Source organism: Phaethon lepturus, unplaced genomic scaffold (assembly GCF_000687285.1).
Source record: "Phaethon lepturus isolate BGI_N335 unplaced genomic scaffold, ASM68728v1 scaffold52978, whole genome shotgun sequence".
NCBI classification, from domain to species: Eukaryota; Metazoa; Chordata; class Aves; order Phaethontiformes; family Phaethontidae; genus Phaethon; species Phaethon lepturus.
Window position 1 is genome coordinate 17,194 of NW_010557914.1, and position 19,525 is coordinate 36,718.

General features: G+C 42.5%; 1 protein-coding gene across 2 annotated transcripts in view; it reads right to left on the reverse strand.

The window, feature by feature from the left end:
- Positions 1-19,525, reverse strand: part of TOM1L2 (target of myb1-like 2 (chicken)) — a 41,569-nt gene that overhangs the window by 10,497 nt on the left and 11,547 nt on the right. Inside the window, exons 5-12 of one of the 2 annotated variants that reach the window (XM_010292884.1) lie at positions 15,625-15,759; positions 13,602-13,718; positions 10,844-10,977; positions 8,306-8,354; positions 7,390-7,513; positions 6,186-6,303; positions 4,214-4,287; positions 965-1,053 (exon numbers count right to left, since the gene is read on the reverse strand). In XM_010292884.1, coding sequence (XP_010291186.1) covers positions 965-1,053; positions 4,214-4,287; positions 6,186-6,303; positions 7,390-7,513; positions 8,306-8,354; positions 10,844-10,977; positions 13,602-13,718; positions 15,625-15,759 — 840 coding nt within the window. Of the gene's footprint in view, positions 1-964; positions 1,054-4,211; positions 4,288-6,185; positions 6,304-7,389; positions 7,514-8,305; positions 8,355-10,843; positions 10,978-13,601; positions 13,719-14,483; positions 14,643-15,624; positions 15,760-19,525 lie in introns of both variants that reach the window. The other variant, XM_010292883.1, reaches the window with a different exon arrangement.

Sequence of the window (19,525 nt, forward strand, 5' to 3'; positions counted from 1 at the left end):
GCCCCACATGCTGGACTGCAAGCACACCCCAGCCCAAAGTGAGTTCTGCACTGCACCCTTCTGAACTCAGCTGCAGTCAGGACTGCCTCAGAAGGACTTTGTACAGTTAGGTCACATTACTGGTACTAATCTCAAACACTTAAAGTGATGGGTTATGTCATCCAAAAATACAAAATTGGTCTTAGAACTTGGCTTTAAGGCATAGCTGAAGATATTTTTTATCTACTTCTGACTTCTGCACTTAAAAGCACGCTTTTGAACTTCTCTCTGCAACCATGTTGATGAAGGACAACTTCGAACAAGGTCAAAATGTGCACTGATTCAGGGATCTTCAGAAGCTTGATTTTATCAGAGCCCTGGCATCACTAGACATGGGAATTAAATCCTTAAAGCCAGAAACACTGTTGTACGTTTTGGAGTCTGAATCCTAATGCCAGCGGGGTAGAAGATGTCAATCTGGGTAGCAGTTATCCAATTCCCTTCTTTTCATAAAGAATTATCCCTGCATGACTCAATTCAATTAGGTATGATCCTACAACTTCCATATGTTTATTCCAGTCCACGAAGTTAAGCACTACCAGAAAAGGCTGCTTTAAAGTCGTGTAGAAATTGTCCTCTTTATGAACAAGATCCGTGAGACTTGTGTTTATCCCTCGAAAAGTGGATACTGCATAAATAAATCAAGACAGTATAAGGAACCAATTGGATCCCCAGGCCTCTTCTGAAGGTGATGCAGGATCCTACAAATGATTCAGTTGGTTACAGGCCTTTGTGTTGTATAAACCAGAAATCAGTGCAAATCTTTCCCTTTGCCCCAGGTAATGATGTAGATGGGAAATAATTCCTTGTACTGTCTGATTTAAGTGGTTCAGTAGGGCAGGACAAGAGGTGAATGGAGGATAGTTATTCTAGGTAAAGGGACTGGGGTGGGCAGTAGGAATCGCTTCACTGGTGAAGTCCTCACCATTCCTTGTGTAATTAGCCACTTGTCTATGGGCTCCATGTCTGAGTTCCCACCTTTACCTCTCCTCTGTGTTGAGAACAGAAAGGTCCATAAAGAGAGAAACCACAGCAACAACCCGTGATAAAGTAATGTAACAGCATCAAGTTAAAAACTTCACATACACATACACACACAGAGTTGCCTGCAGTAGCTTCTGGCAGCAGCTGTATCCCCCTCTGCTGCTTGTCAGTTCTGTCTGTGGAGGGACAGACCTCACCCCGACCTCTGCACTTCCTACAGACAGTTCACAGAATTTTAGCACTTCCTCCATAATAGTGATATTAAAAAAAAAAAAACAAAAACACTAATACTGAGGCTGATGTTTGACATCTTCTTAGAAGAAGAAAAAATGTAGGCTATACAAGCTACTAAAAATCAGTCAGACTTTAATGGATACCCTTACATTATGCGCTCTGGAGTTTCCCTTGCTTATGAAGCTGTGAGTTGCAGCACGCCCTACTTACCTCCTTGATCTCAGCAGACAGACTCTGCCCCAAAAACTAGCAGTACGACAGCTCTAATGATGGCGCTGAGCAGGAGGGTAAGTAATGGCAGTTTGCTGCAGTCTTCTGGCAGTCTTTCAAACTGCCCCTCTCTAAAAGCGGCAGAGGTTAAAAGGACCGCTGATGCATCCAACTGCAATGCTGAGCAGGTTGCAGGTTGCAGACCGCATGGCACAGCAACACAAAGACTCTCAAGATGGCTTCTTGTCCTTCAGCATCTCATCTCTGAGCCAGGGCCCAGAAGCAGAGTAATTTCTAGCTCTGGAGTGGCTTGCTTGGGACCGGCAGAGCACAGTGGTTCCAGCCCATCGGCCCTGCCAGAACTAGGCTAGCTCAGCAGAAAGCCCCTGATGTGTTTACCCAGATACCCGTATACATGGGATACCTCTCCTGTCCCCATTACCACAGATAATGAGAATCAGCTGTAATCTTTTATGCCTCATTTCAGTACTTGTGCTGAGAAAAAAACAGGGGCAAAAATCACTCCAACTTCATCTACTATCTGTGTAACACCAGAGAATTGTTTCTTGGACACCTCTCCTCCCAGTTGTGATCATGCAACAACTCTGTGGCAGCAAAAGCAATTCCCAACATGGAAAAGCAATATTAAGAAAACTGTATTTTTAGCTCCTCTTGTTTCCAGCTGCTAAATCATATTAAAAGACAGCTAATGCCACGTGATCAGCCATCTCTCTACAGACCATTCTGAGAATGACTACATTAGAAATGTCGGATGTGCTGAATTTTACCACTGGACAACTGTGCTGGAACAAGATGTGTGTGAAGAATGTGTTGTGAAGCTTCTGGCTCCTCCCTAGAGCTATTCTTAAATTAGTTCTCTACCCAAATTAACGCATGTCTTTCGTTTACTGAGCACTGCCAGTTTTTTGCTACACATGCTGGGGCTGGTAACTTTAGGAGAGTTTAATTTTTATTTCCTTTAAGAAGAGACAGCCACAAGCCTCATAACACTTGACAAAAAGTAGTGTTTACCAATTCCAAAAGACTGCATTTCAAAACAAGCTATTCTGATTACTTGATACAATCATCAGGACCTTTGAAAAGAGGCTGAAAGTCTCTACAACATCTCAGAGCCCAAAGTTCCACAACCCATAAAGTGTTTGCCCCAAAAAACTTTGACCGTCAAGATTAGCTCAGACACAGCCCTTTGAACTGACACCACTTCAGGCAGAGCAGCAGCTTTGCTGGTGTGAATGACACATCTCATTGGTGCCTCAAGCAGAATTGGCTGAGAACAAAAGCGTTAATAAATAAGGACATGACCCTGTGGCCACCAAGGGAATATAGCCCCCTTGACCAGTAGCTAAATGCAAGCCCCTTGCATTTGGTTAGTCAGGAACAAAGAGCAGAATCTCAAATCCTTTCCCAGGTCCTGACAATAACACAGCTCAGTGATACTGGGGGCTTGGGTTGTCACACTGGCTTCAGAAATTCCTCTTTCACCCCCCTTCATATACTCCTGCCCCTGCCTCCCCATGCTTCCCCTTTTTCTTACCCCAGTAAGTACTGCTGGCATGAGTTTTTGTGGGGCCAAGCTTGAAACTGGTCATGGGGATGATCTGGGTTATAAATAACCCTTTTTTGCAGAAGGATAGGAACAAGCAGACAGATTTGCAGGGTGGGAGGATGCTCCTTAAAAAATCATTGCTGAAGCCCTGCTACCACTGAACTATGGCCCAGGCAGGCAGGCAGGCAGCTATGATCTGACCCCAGCTGGCTCCAAAAGCAAATTCTCCCTGGCTCAGAGCACAAGCTGCCAGGCATGCCAGCTGCCCTGAGCACTCCCATTTCAACTTATGAAAGAACCAGGGAGGGATCAGCCAAGGAATGGGGAGGCAATTCTCCATAGAGGGAGCCGTGTGCATGCTGTACTAGCTCTCCCATGCTACACTGGCTCTGCCATGCTCCCTAGTGGTCAGTACAGACCAAAATTAGACTAGGAAAAGGCTCTGAACTTAGTCATCTAAAAGCTTACACACAGCTGAGTACTAAAGAGCAGGACAGTTTTAAAAAACTAGGGGTAGAAAGGGGTTGAGGGACGATCTGAAAGCTCTTTTAACTTCTGCCTTCACCAAGGTATGCAGACAAAGCTGGCCAACCTCACTCTCTCAAACATGTTTCTAGCATCAGCTGCTGTGAGGTGGCAGTGCACGAGCCTCTTCTGCCCACACAAGATAGCAGGAGCCTGCCCTGGGACAGACAGAACAGACTGCATGCAGGGGCACTTATGGCAAGGCACATAAAACATTAAAAGTCTACATAATTTCTCCCCCTGTAACTTGCTTGTGTATCCGTACACTCAGAGCAAAGTCTAGTAGATTAAGAATGCACCAATTTTCATAAGCAAAACCAAACCAAACAAATGCACACCAGTGTTCACAAGACGTTCCCCACTTATTCTTTTCAGCAGTGATTCCAGTCAAAGAGCCAGACCCCCCAGGCAAGCTGCAAGAACACAGGAGAATTTACCCACTATGATTTTGAAGTCTTTTAGGCTGGTGTGCTAAGTAGCAGCTCTCTAGAGATCATTACTGAGCAAGTACTTGCTCCTAGATATCAATTTCAAAATAGCCAGTACTAGCATGTCACTGGAATACAGAATAAGAAGTCTAGGTCAAAGCAGCTGCCTACAGCGTGGATTCCACACAGGGCTTCAGATAACAAAACACAGAGCAGTGACCTACCCCTCCTGTGTTCTGTTTTCGAACATCCAGGGCAGATGCTAGTCCTTTGACAGCCTGTGGATCCTCATACGTCACGCTGAAAGAAAGGAACAAACCACAAAACTAGAAGGAAGTCCAGCAGTCACCCATGCAGAACACGCTTGCTACTCTGATTTACCCCCCTGGAAATCAGAAAGCACATTCTTTTTCTTAAGAAGACTTCAAATGTACTAAGTGTATTCCAAGAAGAGGAGTACGCTCTGTATAAAGACCATCCATCAGTTTCAGTGAGCATGTTGAAGCAAAAAGAGTAAGACTGGCAAACAGGTTACGAGGCATCATAAGCATGTCCAAGAGTTTCCAGGGGACTATGAAAAGAGGCCTGATTAAGGAATACGTTTTGCAAAGCTCTGAAGATGACATTTGGAAGCCTGAATTTGACGTGTGCATGAGGGGAGGCACAGGGAGACTCAAAGACAGATGAAACATAACTAAGCAACTACAGCAAAGCATACAAAGAAATGCACCATTTACAGGGGTTGGATGTGTAAAAAAACTTCTTAAATTGCAAAAGGGGCATGCAGCAGTCAGGTGACAGAGGCAATAGCATAATTTCTCAGAGCACAATGGTGAACCATGAGCTGAAGCAGATGCTGACACCTGCTCATAAATTCAGCTGCATGTCTGAGTGGGAGGAGCGCATTCCCCCCCAGCGTGCTGGTTTCTCCCAAGCTCTGAGCACAGCACCCAGAGGCTCTCACCTACATACCGCGCAAAGTCACACTTGCATCTTTACTGATGCTCCATTTATACAGCGTACAATCCAAGTAAGATATAGCAAGCCTCCCTCGTGAAATCATGGACTGATGTGTGCTACTTGTTCCATTAGCTCACAGAAGAAGATAGAGGTGCAGCGTGGGAAGACAAGTTTTGTGCTTCATTTAGCACAACAGACAGAGGGACCTCCATTAGATCTCTCTGCAATGCATCTCCTTTCTGACTATACATTAGGGTGCTCAGCCTGAAATCTCCAGTGGTAATGTACGCCTCTACAGCAGAGCACGTCTTCTCAACACTGATACTACACTTGAGGCAGTACCAATAGCTATATTGATAACTGCAAATAAAAGATCCTAATAAATTTGCTGGCTCAAGTTTTCCAGAGCTGGTGAGTTTTTGATAATCTGCTAAGGTTCGAGCTAAAATATTTAACAACACTTCTTAGTTTGAGGCAAGATATTGATGATGTTCTGACTGTTGGTAGCCACTACCTCCTCTAGAATCTGAAACCAGAAGGAGGCAAGAAATAATATATGAAAGAAATATACCTGAGTGTGTCTTTTACTGAATATCACTTGACAGGGATCAAAGGATTTTTAAATAAGTGAACAGGCTTATTTTACATTAAAATAATTTCATCTGTTAAATGCCCCTGAAAGTGCCAGATTTGCAGCTCTAGAGATGCAAGCCCTATGCATATAAACAAATTAGGGATAGCATGGCAGCCGGGCAATCTACGCTGCCTTGACAGCCTGCGAGAGTCTGGGCCAAAGGGAGAGTTTAACTGGATGGTAATTCTGTTTCCAAGCCCTTGATGACAGTAATTCAGTCACCAAAGTATATCCATGACCTTCAGGTGAAGGACACTTATGCTCCTATGTCTCAAGCACCAGTCGGGTGGATGGGATGTCAAGCCTTTCTGAGAGGAAGCATCTGTGGAAGTAAAAGCAAGTTCATTTCCAAGTTTCCAGTGAGCTCATTAACTAAGACAGTGAAATAACATAACTCAGACAGTCTGCTCTGCCCAGCAGCAGGAACTTCTCCACTTGTTCATACTAATAATGACCAACAGGATAGGGACTGGATTAAAAGCACAAAAACATACACCAAAACTACTTTTTCAGTCTGGAATGAAGTCAAGAAGTTTCAGATTTATGCCCCTAGAAAAAAGCAATGCTGGGAGTCAAACAGCACTAAAGACAAACTCCAACATACTTCTTTCGCTGCTCAGCCAAGGAACTGCCTCTTGTCTGTGCAAACATGTCGAAGTCATCACGAGGATTACAGTGCTGTAGAGAGCTGAGTGTGCCACTGACGCTGTTTGTACCCAAGTCTGCATCCAGAGGCAAAAAAAGCAAACCAATGAAATAGCAAACCATATGCAGGCACCACCATACGTTCGTTACAGAGGAAGTAATTAACAATACAGGACAGCTACAGATATCGTCTAGTTAATAGCTGCAGCACTGAGCACAGCTCTGTTCAGAAGAGGCTGGAGGCTGCTAAGCATGCATTTCTTAAAAGACAAATGTAGAGATTGTCTTATTCCTCCTGGAAGCACCACACCGTAAGTACTCCTCATCAAGAAGCCAGCATTTTGGAATTGGTGTGCACCTGCTGCCTATCTCATCCCGAGATATTTACTATTGACTAATATGGTCCAAAATTTTGGGCATGGATACTAGTCTTCTCCACAATGTTGTCTCTCAGCTATTGACTGAGAAACCAACAGTTTCAAATCAAGTGATATGATACGGGCACAGTGCTGGAGGAGGTGGAGAACCTTCAGTCAAATCAAGTGATTTATCAAGCAGTCTTTGGTTTGCTTTCATGTAAAACACCTAACAGTTTCATACAGCCTTTCATCCAAAGATTTCCAGTATTATTTGTAGAAGGGGAATCAAGAACATTTACCAGATTGATTTCATGGAGAGCTATATCTAAGCAGAAAGAAAAGTAGTAGCACAAGGTTTACCATGAACAAGAACCTGCACCCTTTCCTTCAGTCTCCCCTTCGGTTAATAAATCCCTGCCTGTGTCTCAGGCTGGTTCCCAATTACAGATTGCTACAGTGCCAGGGAGTGGGAAGGTCCTCCTAATCCTGTAAGCCGTGTACCCAAACCTTCGGAAGGCTACATGGCAACATTAATCATGTAGTAGAGAGCCAAAGCAAGCAGAAAATTCCTGACCCACAAGTGAAAAATGGCTCCTCATAAATCCCAACAGTCCACTGTGATAAGAGCTTGCACTTGGTGTTCAGGCTGGTCACAGCAACCACTCAGACTTGCTCCCACAATCACACACCTGGATTATCTAGCAGCCCCTGCACACTGTTCAAGGCCCACAGACTGGTCAGGCTTGAAGAAGTCCATGCCTTGCAGCCTCATGTTCATCAGCACTGTTTAGATCAGGTACTCACCAAGCCCTGCAAGCTGTGAAGAAAGTGAAGACGGGGGTGCTGAGTTTCCGACCATTGGGCTCACTACAGCTGGAGAGCCAGGACCCAAATCTATTAAGTTATCTTCTGTCACCTCATTCAGTACCTGTTGGGACACAAAAAACACAGCAAGTTTACACATGCCAGAGATTTCTTCTTGCAGTGCAACATTAAACACCAAAAAATAATGGGTGCTTCCTAAAAAGATCTCTCTTGCACACTGCCAAATGAACCAGTCTCTTGAATACAATGGTGAGACTGCAAAATAAAATGGGTCAGTCACCAAAAAAACTCATGAACTCAGATCTTGAATACTATAAAAGAACTATAATATAGTTTTCATTGAAAGAATAATTAGAACTGTAACTCTTCAGCTTGGAAATGGGCTGCTGAAAAAGGAGATCAGAGAGGTTCCTAAAATTATGAGTGGCATGAAGAAAATAAATCGGAACAGCAGTATGGTAAGACACAGTGAAGAAGGATTAAGTGCATCAGATAAAAATCATTAAGTGACTTGTTAAAATGTAAACAAATTATTTATTATATATACATACTCACATAAATATGTAAAAAAGTTTAGTGAAACTGTGGAACTCACTGCTTAAGGACATTGTGAATGTCTAAAGTCTGCATGGATGCAAAAGCAATCAAAAAAGTTAACAGAGGAAAAAAAAATCCATCAGGGATTGTAAACACAGAGATGTTTTAGTGTAGCATCTTCCCGAGCTAGAAGTTGTCATCTGAGGTTTGCCACATTCTTATGCACTTTTCTTGGTATCCACTATTAGCCACTACAGGCAGGACATAGGGCTGGACAGATAAAAAGTCTGATACCAGTGGTATCAGTATGGCTAGTATGGTGTAGTTGCTGATATAATAAATGGAGTTAGGTACTTACTCCATTGCTGGCATTTTGTGTTGAACGTCCCGATCTGTATCGTTCAAATCTGCTTAGAAAAAAAACAAAAAAAACCCCCAACATAGACTATCAAAGCCACCAATGAACAATGAAAAACACAAGTTTATAACAAAATCATGCTTGCCACTGAACTTAGTTTTTGTTGGTTCAAGAGGGAACCCTGAAAGCTTTAACTCCAAGCCAGTACAAAGGGAGTATAGTTGCAGAAATTGCATTCTTAGCAAATGTGGATATTAAGTTGACTAATCTGATCTTGCAGCACACACGTGCCTGAAAAATAGGATTTGTCTTTGCCTTTTTTTTTCATTAAGTGCTTCATGATAGCCTATTCTGTTAGCCAAGGGACAGGAGGAACTGCAGCAAGATTGATGCTCCCAGCTAAATAAACTGAGCACCGCAGCAAGTCTTACTCCCACTTAACAGCTCCCTCTTGCTGCAATACATGTAAATTAGAAGCCATATGCATGCTAGCAGAGCCTTACCCAGGCAGTAAGAGAAACAATGCTTAGCAGATTCATTTCTTAAAACATTCTGGGTCAGCTCAAAGATTGTCAGAGCCTATGTTCAAATAGCTTGGTACTTTTGAAGAACGAAAAGTAACGATGTTGGATAAAAATCCTCATACTTCTTAGGGGACGAAGTCTGGCTAGTCAAGATCTGGTCTCTTCTCTACTCCTTCCCCAACCAGTTGTGCATCTGGGGCCGCAAACCTAAGCCCAGCTTTCATAAACTCAAAAGAGCAGGGGGAACTACCTCCTCCCAAGGCCTCTCTGAGGCCAGTCCAATCTCCTTCCTTACCAGGAAAAACACCATGATTTCTCTGAGGCTAGAGTTTTTCCTCATTTAAAAGTAGTTTCACATGTAGCCTCTCTTTTCAGTAAAAAGCCCGTAACATTCGTATAATCCTGTGGGTTTTCTCCCAGATAGACAAAATACAACAGGGAATCTCAAGTAAACTAAAATGTTTTCTTAATGTAACAGAGGAAAATGCAGACTTAAAAGGCAGCAAAAACAAATTCAGGCCCAAATTTCAATTTTAGGAACCTGTGGGTGTCTACTATTACTGGAAATCCAGCTCCCTTAGCTGGAAACCTAAGACACCTCCCACCTCATATTTCTCACCCAAAGGCTACAAAATTCTCACCACACATTCGTTTACATCCAAGGCTTCACAGTGAAGGCCAGAGCTCCTGCTTGAGTGACTGACAGAGCTCTGTACCCATACTAGAAATCAGCGTGATGAATGTGGGTCTTTTGGAATAGCAGAGGAGGAACTAGAATTTATTGAAACGCTCAGACCAGTGCAGCTATTCTGCCACAAATAGCTCGCTAACGTCACTCAGCTCACCTTTCAGTGTATAATGACTACAAATACATTAGCCCCAGTCAGCAAAGTCACAGATGGGGAAAATAGAAAAAATATTAAGGGTTACCAGACTAAGCCTTAGTGACAGTTACACTCTGCCACCTGCAGAATCACGCTCGTGCATGAAACACATACCATTTCACATAAAAAGCCAGCATTTGTTTCAAAGTTTGCCCCGATCTCCTCTGAACGACTAAATCAAAGACAAAATCGAGGCCACTGAGTCTTCTTTCCAGCCTTTGCTGTGACAGCACAGATTCACAGATCTAGAGTCTAATTTATTTTTAAAGGCTTGAGAAACAAAGCCCTGCGCTAAGAGCAAGGAACAAAGGGTACTCTTTAGTGCCTCACTCCCCAGGCCTGTCATTAAGGGGAAGATTAAACTTTCCCAAGACTGCTGTATCACGTGTCACCTACGGCAGCAGATGCGGCTGACGGCGCCTTTGTCTAACATGTCGGAAGTCCTATGACCCACGTCCCACCCCTGGGGATGATTCCCGCCAACCAACTCTTCAAAACCTGAGGTCTGTGCAAGACAAGCTTTTTTCAAGATTTAAAGTGTTACTTAAAAACAAAACCCTTTACATGCATGAAGGTCACGCCCACCTCAGACAGCTCCCCTTGCACCAGTACTAGAACTAGAAAGCTCAGAGATCAGAAGACAGAGAGAGCTCATGGGAGCCTCCCTAAGCCAGGAAGCAGCACAAGGATCTCTGCAGAGCTCAAGCTAGCAAGTAGAACTAGCAACTGTGGCTGTGCTATTTTTGGTCCCAAGTCCCTACATCTGTACAGCACCGCACAACAGGGACTTCCAGACTCAAGCCTCTGCTAGTTCACAGAGTTTTGCACAAGGTTGCCCTGCGTTTTATGGATATGCTCCACAAAAACACAGTGGCTGGGACCAAAAAAAAAAAAAAAAAAAAAAACCCACCCCAAAAAAACCCTCATAGTACCAAAGGAAACAACTGAGACAGGAATGTTGCCATAGAAGACCATAAAAAGACTTTGCAAATGGTTTGGTTCTCTGCATTTTGTTACATTGGACCATTGGCCCAGATGGCCAACTCTTGTCAGCTGACCTATTTGACACTTTTTCACTTTGGGTGAAAACCCAGAACAAATGTAAATAGTTGACGGAAAAGGTGTCCTACCTTTCATATCGGAGGAAAACATTATTTAAATCATCATTCACATGCAGAAGTTCCTCTGTGACTTCTTCATTGGACACTCGTGAGATAAGCTCCACAATTCTCTGCTGCATAGCTCTACAGGTTCGGTTCAGTTCCTAGGAGGAATGCATTGTGCACACACATCGTGATAAGCAGCTAGCAATAAGTAATTTAGTTGAGCTCTGTTCACAGCCAAACATATCCCCCAGCTGAGAAACACTAAGACAAGTCTATCTTTGCATGATTAAATGTCACCCAAAAGCACATCTAATCAAACATGCCCTTCAAGAGATGATGGCATAAAACCTTGAGAGCCTATTTACAATTCAACATCCTGATTCTTTAACTCTGAGCACTTCAGAAAATAAATATCTATGTTTTAGTGATCTGTTTTAAGAATAAAACATATTAATACAACAGCTTTCTAGAAGATACCTTTCAAGGAAAACTCAATCTGCTCTTTTTGGCAATATCACCCTTAAAAACTAAAAGATGCATGTGGTGGAACAAGTGGGGGAAAAAAAAGTTCATTAAAAAGTGTTGGGGACACAGAACTTACCAACTACCGAGAACATGAGGGTGAACACAAAACAAGGAGCAGGAGCATGAAAAGATGAGTACTCCACACACACTTCAGTACTGAACATTCCCTTCAACTGAGCAAGTCCACAGACAAGAGACTGCAAAAGGGCAGTGGGGAGTTTCAGAAGAAATTTAAGGAATATAGAGTAAGGGCATTTAGCGTAGAAGTCTCTCATGCCAAGAAATCTAGATTTGAGTTTGCCAAAACCAGAAATTCTCATGCTTCCAGGACATGTCTTCCATCACCAATTACTTAGCACAAGTCTTTACTCCTGAAAGGCCTCAAGACCAAAGGTCAAAACTGGTCTGTTGAGGAGGAACTACAACAAGAAACGTGACATATGGCATGGCGCCACTGATTAGGCCCACGGTTTTACTTCAATAAGCATTGACATTTCAACTAAAGCATGTCCCTCTGTCATCTTCTACCCACCCCCCCAGCTCCACTTCACAGCAAAAATTCAGCACTAAACAAGGATGACTTGTTGGTACACAACCTTCGGGATGAAAGCAAAAATGTGTTTGTTTTCCTTCCTTGGTCTGACATCCTAAGCTCTGGATAAATTTCACCTAGTGCAATCCAGCTGCCTTAACAGCTTGAGGAATGTGTTCTCCAATGTCAGTTTTGATCCCATCACTTTAGAAGCAGATTGTGACATTTCAGAGGTTTGTTTGCTGCCTTTCTGAAAGGCCTGACAGTACCTATCTATTCTGCTCAGAGCTGGCTCTCTAGCAAGCTGTTTACATTTGATTGTTGGAGAAAATGTCAGGAATTATTTAAGGAGGAGGGCTATATAAACCTCAAAGCAAGGAGTCCTTGCATGCAGCACCCAGCTCAACAGCTTTCAAAAGACCAACCATCCTTTGTGATCAAAAACGGGTTCTCCCCAGCTCTGTGATTCAGATTCTGGATGCATCAGTCAAAGAAGGGAACCAGTTGGAAGAAAGAATCATTGCTGTCAGTCCACTTTATGATCAAGTTCTTTCACCTTAAAGCTACCCTGTAAGGTTACGCTGTCAAGATGTTAGTAGTTGTTTCTGAATGTAAGCAAACTGTTCAACGCTGTTTTGGTCTGTCATGGTTTCCTGGAAGCTTTTTTTGTTTTGAGCAGTCCGACCCAAATGGGCAGTAACTGAAAAGCTCTTGCAATGCCTCTCATCAGCTGCCACGATGGCTCTGAGACAAACACACAATACCGCTGCATGGGAGAGACCAGTTTTTGGATGGATTTCAAACTCTGATGTATTACAGAGAGCAATTCCCTGCCTTCCTCCAAATGTGCGGCTGTAGGAGTCCATCCTCCCTGCTGGAGGGTCAAAACAGAAGCCTATTTCTGAAGCTACGGAAAAGCAAATAGCATGTTAAGGGCAGCAGCTGGAATGCTAGATCACAGTATTCCTCATCGGTGTTGCATGTGGTACTGCATTACTTTCCTCAGCCAAAAGGCCACCCTGCTACCACCAGTGTAGGCAAACAGGTATGAAGCCTGAGACATGAGCTCAACTTATACCATTTGCCCTCTTGAGATAATAAATGCTGCAGTGGATTGAGACTTTCCAGCAAAGAAATCCCTTCTGATTACCCAGTCTAACCCTCCGGACAGCATGAAGCTTCGCCTGGGCGCCTGCCTTAAGACACTACCTTCAGGAGAAGCAACAGCACATCTTCTGGAAAGACAGTTAGCTCATATGTAAGATTCTAAGTGGCAAAGAATCCCCAGAACCTTGGAAATACTTCATACAGCTAGAAACATGGAGTGTTTTTTTCCTGCACAATGACTGGGAATGTTTTGACGCTGTATGAGTGATGATGGAGGCTGTAAAAGAAGCAGAAATGCTCAGAGCTTACAGAGCCTATAGCAATTCTAAGCTGCTCTGTGGTAAAGGAGACCTTACATTCAACATTGGGAAAATTCTCTAGCTGCACGGAGAAGGCAGCACGGGAACAAGTTTCAAGGGAAGTTAGGAAATCCTTGTCACTGGAAGCTTTAACAAATGAAGAACATCAAGTGATGAGACTAACCAGGGTCAAGCATAGCCCACATTCATTATGTAAACAAAGCAAGCCAAGGCAGTGAAGTAAACTACAAAAACCACACCCCACAGATAAACTCAAGCACAGAAAGGATCAGAATCATATTTGCTAGGAAACTGTTACCTGGAGTAACTCAAGGTCTGAGGAATCCTCTTGCCCAGGTACCATTTCTGTCAGCATTTCAGACATCACTTTTGTATTCCCACGAACAATATCCAGTTCACTGCGCAGCCGGGCAATCTAGATTTGCGTAAAAAGACAGCAAAATACTGTATAATCTTTTGGTCTAAGCACATCATTTTCAAGAACTGACTTTGTGATATGTCTGGTTCTGTTTGACTGGATATCTGAGGCTCTGGACATTCTAGCAGGGAAAAAAAATCTAAAGGTAAAAGGTTACCCAGCAGAGAATTTTAGAAAAGGAACAGAAAAAGAAAAGAACTTTATAGAACCACTATCACAAAAAACCCAGATGTGCTATGCTTGTATGGAAGGGAAGCAATTGAAAATGGCAGCTAAAAACAGACTTCAGTTGCAGTACACCTTGCACACCTCACTCAAGCGTGGGGAAAGATGTACAAATTGTCAGCAGGACCTTTGGCTCTGAAATTCTTATTTTTGCAGAGAGAAAAGAAGATCCTCTATTAGGGCATTTGCAAGGGTCTTATGGATGCAGACTTAACTCCCTGTTAGACTTCCTGCATCTGCAAGACATTCTGTACCTTTAAAGGAGGGGGTATAATGAGAATAACTGCTAACCCACTGCACAACCACAGAGTGGACTGGTATATCACATTGTGAGGTTTTTAACTGCTGCCATTAGGAGGTCATACATACAAATCGAAAGCCTAGATTTTACAGTATAACAGGAGGAGGAAAGATTACTAAGTAGAACCAGACCTAGGAGGCAAAGTCAAAATAGTTAAGATGAAAGTTCCTCTGCAAACTGGTTTCTAGTTTGATCTGCTAAAAGAGCCTCACTCAAAAGAATCATCATCCCAATACCTGTTCAGAATTAGCAGTGATGGGACCAGTGACATTCAGAGCTGGGGCCTGAGGAGCAGAATACGCCGTTGGAGAAGATGAAGAATAGGAACTGGTGCTCATCCTTTGCTGAGACTGTGAATTGTGCATATTTGCTGCAGGATCAACTTCAGGAACGCTCTGCCACATCAGAAAGACAGGAGTTCAAAAGCTGAATTGTGACAGCACTTGCTTTGTCAGCAACCTCAGGCCAAATATGCTCAAATACAGAACATAATTGCACCTTGTAGAAAAGGTCAGTGTAGTTACGAGAACAGAGGGGCAGGCCAGCCCATAAACAGACAGCTGCAACAAAAATGCACGCCCATATCTCTTGATCCAACCCACATGCATTTGAGTCAATTTACCTTTACAAAAAAAGTGAGAAGCAAAATAAAAACAAGAGCCAAAGATAAATAATTATAAATTATTTTAGACTAGGAATTAAGTTGCAGGCTTACAAAAGATGATGTGATACATAGATACTGAATTTAATTAATCTTGACACAAGAACTGTAATCTTTCAGTCCTTGAACACTTGCATTTACCACTTCAAAGATTCATTGACTTCAGTTTTCAGAGTGAATAATCAGAACACCTGTGATCATTAAGTTACTTCCTAGCAGTTCTGTCAACTTTCCAGACCTAAGTTTTCAGACGTGTGAAGATCTCACATTACTGTGGGATCAGTGAGAGATTCAGACTCTGTACACCTTTGAAAGACAGGCAGGACTTGGTTCAGTGTTGTCACCAACAGAAACAACCACACCTTTGAGCAAAAGAAGTAAATCTCAATCATATATCCTGCTGGAGTCTCTCTGAACAAATTAGTTGCATTTGTCTGGTGGTTCTGTGGTACAAGACAAGTGTACAAACCTCCTCCAAACTCTCTTCTCTTCTCAGATTCATGTTTGACTCCAGGGAGGAGATACCATTAGCTTATCAGCCTGTCAAATCCAGCTGTATTATGCTTCTCCTACATGCCCTTTCACTATTAAAAAAGTCCTTCCAAGAATGAGAAAATGAGACAAATTCAGAGCAACAGGATGGGAAAGAACAGTAGTTATCCAACTATTTAGACATCTTGGGAGAATAACCGTGGAATTGCAACACTGCAGCTTACCCTCTGTGGTGTGTGTATTGGAGACAGAGCATCAAGATCTGCCATCGGAAACTCTATGCCTTTCCTCTTCAGTTCTTCATAAATATGCACTACTCCAGTTAAATCAGGGCTACTTCGAAAGGCATCAGCCCAAGCCTGGAAAACATGAGGGATTATCCATAAAGGTTCCAAATGAAGTTCCAGCTCCACCCTGACCTCAGATACTGACTATAAAAGCTTTCATGTATTTCAGCTTGAAAGGCAAGCTGTAATCATTAGACCTGGTCTAAAAGATCCTGCAGTCACATACACATTTTATTCAAATATAAAATAGACAGGAACCCAGCGCACAGTAGCTATGTCTAGCCCCTGACATCATCAAAATCTGTAAATGCAAATGAAAGCCTCTTCCAATCTCTTCTACTTAGCACTGACTGCATGCTGATCTTTTCTTGCATATTCTATGGCCAACAACCCACCAAAAATCTGTATAAAAGATTATGAATTTTGCTTAGATCAATTTAAAGTCCTACAATAATCTCAGGTAATCTCAATTTACTTTGTGAAACACCCTTATTTGTTGCCAATGAAAAAACACAGCTGTCAAGTTTTCTTCAGTGTTTTATGTGGACCAAACTTAAATAAAAAAGGTAGTTTCTGAGGTTCTTATATTGTGAAACATGCAGTCCCATGAGCAGCAGAACTAATGAAGCCTGGGTTCTTAAGGAGCATATCCAACACTTAGACATCCCGATGTGTCAGAAAGAACAAGTTTAAAGGGAGAATTTCCCACAGCCAGAACACTCATAGTATCTCTCCCGCATGAATTCTCTGGTGTCTAAAAAGACTTCAATTCACATTTGAGCTTTTCCTTCAGTGAGAGTACTATATGTTTCTCTTCGCTAGCCAGCCTCCTGTACTCATGAAGCTGCTAGGAGTGTAATATCTTGAAAGCCTCTACCTCCTTTCACTTTTGCTGGAAATTAGCCAAGTATTAAAAATTTAGGGGAAGGAAAAATTATTATGACTCAATTAATAATGAAGCATTCCCCAAGCTCCCACATATGTGAGGTAGAGTATCAGTGTGCTGGATCCAGAACTACTGTGAGACATGTGTGTGGGTTCTGAACTTAATTCATTTAGTCATCACTTTTACACTAGTTCTTTGACTATTTTTACTTTAAAAGCTGTTTTTAACCACTTTTTATATTTGAGAGGAGAGAAATAAAAGATAGCAAAACAAGATAAAAAATAAGATTAATATTTTACTTACATTCCTATTCCGTTCAATTCTAGGAAAGGGCATTTCCCACCCTTTGTGCCCAGGAGACAATCCATTATCAGCTGCAAGCTAACAATACTGAGTTTGCTTCTCAGCTTTGTTAAAGAGTAAATTAATCAACTGTTCTGATGCAGTGCAAGTCCAAACAGCCCTGTGTGAGCCAGAGAAAATAGCCCCCACTGCAAAGAGCCATTCTGTTTCCTTGGAACTGACCTTCCAAAACCATCCCTAATTCTGATGGAGATATTGACTGTACAAGTAACTCTACCCTTGCACCTTCTCTGCATTTTTGATTTACAGAAGAAGTCATCTGAACGATGCTTCTACATAGTGTGTTCCCCACTTCAACTCTATTTGCAAGTAAGAGCGAAAAATGTTAAGCAAGGGATGCTCTATTTAATAATGTCTCAAAAGAAACTTACAGGCAAAAGTATGCTGTGTTGCTGCCCCCAACTTTTAACAAGGCTTGTTTGCCCAAGAGGATATACTAATGCATCATCTCTTTCACTGGCTTCCTATAGATTTTGTCGTAGTGAACTCACTTCATTTGCATTTTACCTTTTTAATATATTCTCTCTTCTGCAACTTTCTTCCCTGGAGAAAGGAGACACTTTCATTTGCATTATTCTTCACCTGAGCTGGGAGCATTATCTACATTAGCATGTCTCTCAGAAGTCACAACCAGGACTGGGCACTATTGTCTTAAGTGCTGTCTATAGACATTGTAAGACAATCCCTGTCCTAGACAGCTTACAATTCGACTAGACAACAGTAATATAAGCTCTACTTTACGGATAAGGAGCTACACACAGAGCTCAGGAGACTTGCCCATTGTCCAAACAAGAATATGACAGAGGTGAATTGAATTTGGGACAGACTTTGGGACTTTGGGACAGACCATCAAAGGTAGATAATTAAGGATGCTGCTGTATAAATCCCACTTGGAACCTCAGTGTGCCCAAACAGGTTAATTACACACCATCGCAAATCTGGCCCCTAAATCAGTGACCATCCTAAGACAATTTTTCCAGTGTCAGACACGTTTTAACACAGGTACCCTCAGAAGAATTTGCCATGCCCCTAAAAGTTTCCCCATCCTTCATCTTTGATGACAGTGCTCAGCTACTGGACAGCAAGGCGGTATGAACTCTGAGGTGATATGCAAGCTCTCACCAGCGGCACAGCAATAAGGAATATTTCAAGGCCTTTTAGCAAGACGAAGGAAGGATAAGCAATATGTAATAAACGCTAATTCATGTACGCTGGGAAGGAGGTTGAGAAAGTGAGACTCAGGATGCCCAACGTCTCAAAACAGTCCAGTCTCTAGGTAAGAAATTGGATGGCAGCTTCATCTACTCTTGCTAAGTAAAGGCCCAGGAGTACAAGAGTAGTATGGTTGAAGACCATGTTTGTACAGCTTTTTTCCATGTTTCCAAGTGCTATTAATCCTCTCATTTCTGTTCTTATTAATTCCCTGATATCAAATTGTAAAAAGTCTACAGAAGGGGATAAATGTAATGTCAGTGGAGCAGAGCTGAGAAGAGATCAGTCCCCTGGAACGAAGTTAACTCTAACTACAGGGAGCTCTAAAGAGGAAAGACTAAGCTGAGCAAAGTGGCCATGACGTACGGGATATTTTGGGTGTGCGTGTCCGTAGGGCAGCTGAGTTGAGTGACTGCAATCACTTTCTCAAACTTGTCAGGCAATCTGGAAAACAAAGTCTGCTACCACCTCCAGCTAAAGCGACACTAACAGAACCCACCCACAGGCAACTTTCATAATTCTTAGGCTTTTTATACCAAAAGGCATTTAGTACCCAGAGTGAGGCTTTTAGTATTACTGCACTAAGTCTACTGAGATAAAGCTCTGTTTAATACACTCAGGCAATGACTGCAGCTTTTTGGTTATGCTACAAACACTTCCATTTCACTTGCACTTAAATCCAGGACCCCACATAACCAACATCCTCTAAAACACTGTAGCAGAGCAAACAGTATGGAAATATGTGCAGTTTCTCTTTATAGGACAGTATGTAACCTCATCTCCTGGTGACCATATGCATCAGCTCTCCCACCAAAGCAGGCAGACACACCTGAGGGCTCAGTCAGCTGCACAAGAATTGCTTTAATAGTTTAATTATTTTTGTGCTTTTTTTTAAAAAAGCCTTGAGATCAGAGACCAGAAGTAAAGGGACTCCACAGACCCCAGTGCAATTCCCACCTGATTTCCCCACCCAGCCCATTTCTGGTTTGGCAATAACTTATTTACATTTTCATGCTGTAACAATGTCCTATCCGTGTACCCAAATAACCAATAAACCAGCAGAAATTCAACTGCATGCTTTGCCACAAAAATCAGAAGTATTTCTGGAAAACTATGCTGCGCATTTGTAAATACTTTCCCACAAGAAACACTGCAGCAGGTTTATATCATTTTAAATACGCAGTGTCTTTTCGTCTCTGGTGTATGCAATAGCCTGTAGGAGCTTAGTGATAAAGCTTCCTATAATTGTCAGATTTCCTGCAGGCAGGCACCAATGTTTCCTCATGTGTTGCTAATGGTTTGTGGAGTTAACATGGCTGTTTATTGTTATGCTGCACAGAAGGAGAAGTGGCAGACAGGCCTATGTCTGAACTTCCC